This window comes from Callorhinus ursinus, unplaced genomic scaffold (assembly GCF_003265705.2).
Source record: "Callorhinus ursinus isolate GAN/ISIS: 27379988/994484 unplaced genomic scaffold, GSC_fseal_2.0 scaffold47, whole genome shotgun sequence".
Lineage (NCBI taxonomy): Eukaryota > Metazoa > Chordata > Mammalia > Carnivora > Otariidae > Callorhinus > Callorhinus ursinus.
The window spans coordinates 6,896,990-6,899,591 of NW_027397109.1; the positions used below are offsets into that span (position 1 = coordinate 6,896,990).

General features: G+C 56.9%; 1 protein-coding gene across 2 annotated transcripts in view; it reads right to left on the minus strand.

The window, feature by feature from the left end:
- Positions 1-730, minus strand: part of PCSK6 (proprotein convertase subtilisin/kexin type 6) — a 185,610-nt gene extending 184,880 nt beyond the window's left edge. For both annotated transcript variants that reach the window (XM_073882509.1, XM_073882508.1), the window contains exon 1: positions 681-730. In XM_073882509.1, the coding sequence (XP_073738610.1) occupies positions 681-707 (27 nt within the window). In that variant the 5' untranslated portion in view covers positions 708-730. The remainder of the gene's footprint in view (positions 1-680) is intronic.
- Positions 731-2,602: the final 1,872 nt, after the last annotated feature.

The window sequence follows — 2,602 nt, forward strand, 5'->3', positions numbered from 1 at the left end:
GATGCCTCGCGCGGCGCCCGAGCGGCGAGTGCGCCGGGGGGTGGGGTGCCGCCTTTTAAAGCCGCTCCGCGGCGGGGAAGCGCCGCCGCCACCGCTGCGGGCGGGAGCGAGGGAGGAGGAGGCGGCCGCGGCGCGTTCCCGCCCGCGCGGCCCGGTGGCGCCCCTGGGCCCGCGCTCGTGCGGCCCGCACCGGGACCCGCCAAGCTGCGGGCCGGGCGGCGCGGGAGGCCCGAAACGCCCCCCACCCCCACCGAGGAACTTCTCGCAGACTTTTGGGGCTCTCTGGACAGGCAGGCCAGGGCGGCCCCGAGCGGCGGCCTTGGCCCCGCGTTCCACCAGGAGCCCCGAGGGCCCCAGGGGCAGCTCAGGTGAGTCTAGACTGGTGAGCTGAGGCCCCGGCGCCCTCCCACCCGTCGGGCATTCTGGAGGCCTCGTTCACCAGGTCGAGTTTAATCTCCTTTAAGGGTGGCCTTGCTCATCTCCGTGTGAGTTGGTGGGCTTGCAAGGGCTCTGGGTTCTCAGGGAAAGAAGCCACACGGAAAGGCAGAGTCATGGCCCGGTTCAGAAGGAGGCCTGATTGAAGAGGCACGTTACGTGGGGCAAAGACAGTTGACAGATTAGCCGGGTTCAGTGAGTGCGCAGGAGAAACCCACGGGTACAGCCCCGAGGCTACAGCCCACCTCGGGAGGCAGGCGGTACAGGTGCATCCCCAAGCTGTCCACTTCGTATCTGCGTGATCTTGGGCACGTTGCTGGCCTTGTTGAGCGTGGGGCTCCACCTGTAAATGGGGATGACAATAGTATCTACCCCGTAGGGCTGTTTTGAGGATGACATGAGCTCTCGCAACGCAATAAGGTGCCCATAAACGTTTGTGTTTACGAGCTCAGGGCCCGCCACACGGTAGGTGTTCACTTGGGTAGACTCTTAAAAGCTCCCACTGAGCTGGGACCAGTCAGTGGGAAAGCGAGTTGAATCATCCTTGCCCCTGCTGCCCAGAGCAGCCTAGAATGCACTAGCTAATTATTTGGTGCACCCTGGAGAATTACAGAATGTTCACACTGTAAAGGAGCAAATGGTGAGAGGCGAGGACCCCTTCAGGATCTCTTCTCCCACAACTTTCAAGATCTTTCTATTGGTCCCAACTGGCCTCATGTGGAAAGCAAGCCTTTACCCGATTAATACAGGAGAGGAAACAAAACATAGGCCCAGGAGGCCTTTGAGGTGGGAAGGCAAAACCACTGATCTGATGTTCAGTGCCTAGAAGAAATTCCTGTATAGAGCTCACTTGAGTCTGTGGCTTGGCACACAGAGGTTCGACAATGAGGGGCGGGAGGGGTGGGAGAGAGCAGGATCCATGGAGGTGGCTTCCCCAGTCCTTTCCAGCCTCCCTCTCAGGAGCCCTTTGGTTTCGTAACCCACATGATTCATCCTTTCTGCAGGCGTGAGTCACCCTGAATGGAGGTGGGAGAACGGGAGGTGTGGTGGGAGGCCCAACAGGGACAAGCCAAATCCTTATTCACAAGGGCTCCTACCAGGGGCCCCTCTTGGAACCCAGGGATTGGTTTCCCACACGTTTTTCTCTTTTCGGCACTAGATGCAAGTTCTGCCACCTTCCTTCCCCTGGCCAAGTGTGGTCAACTCCCTGGGCAGACACTCGAGGCCTGCACCACACTGCAGAATGCAGGCCCCTTGCATCCCTAGACATTTGCCCGCCCCTACTCACTTAAGAGACAGCAGGCCCTGGGGTAAGCGAGGCTGCCCTAGAGGAGATCACACCACCCCTATCAGGCAGACACATAGCCAGAACCCTCACAGCCTGTCTCTTCCCGAGGTCACCCTACCTGTCCCCAGAGAAGGGACGCTGGACTGAGCCAGGGGGTTGGATTAGAGGCCTCACTCTGTAACTTACCAGCAACACCTCTGGGCGACACCTGTCATCTTTCTGGCCCCTGGACTGTGTCTTGGCTCTGTCCCAGATCCTGTGTTGTACTTCTTCAGGTAGGTGGCCCTCTTCAAAATAATGCTACACTGCACATCATCTACGTTATTATGAAGCAAATTGTCCCTCCCAAGAGGGGGGTCCTCCCAAGACAGCAGTGATTTTGACAGGCAGAGATAAGGGTTTTTCCATAATAATTTGGTAGATTAAGGGATTCAGCCCACTGAACCAAGGAGCCTAAAATGCATCAGAATTTTTATTGGGTGGGATCTGAATTTATTTCATTAACAGATCTGGTCCTTTCGGGCTAAACTTTGCATTTATTGTAGAAGTGTCTGGACAGCTGTCTTGGCTTCAATGTCAGAGGAAGACCAGCTTCCCAAAATGAACATCCTAAATCAAATCACCTCTTGTGGGTTTCCTGTTGATTTACTCAGTGACAGCATTAGCTCAATCACAGAAGTACCAGCCCTTGCACCATGATAGGATCTGTAATAAAACTTGGCTGGTCTTCCTGCAGGGAGGGAGATTTAATCCTTCCTTAGGCTCCAGCTCTCCAGATGGCCTGTGAGGGTCCCACAGCTTGGGGCAGGGGCCGGGGTGGATGAGGTGAGAGCGCTAGTGGGGACAAGACATGGGCCGGAAAGGTGATTGGAGTCTGGT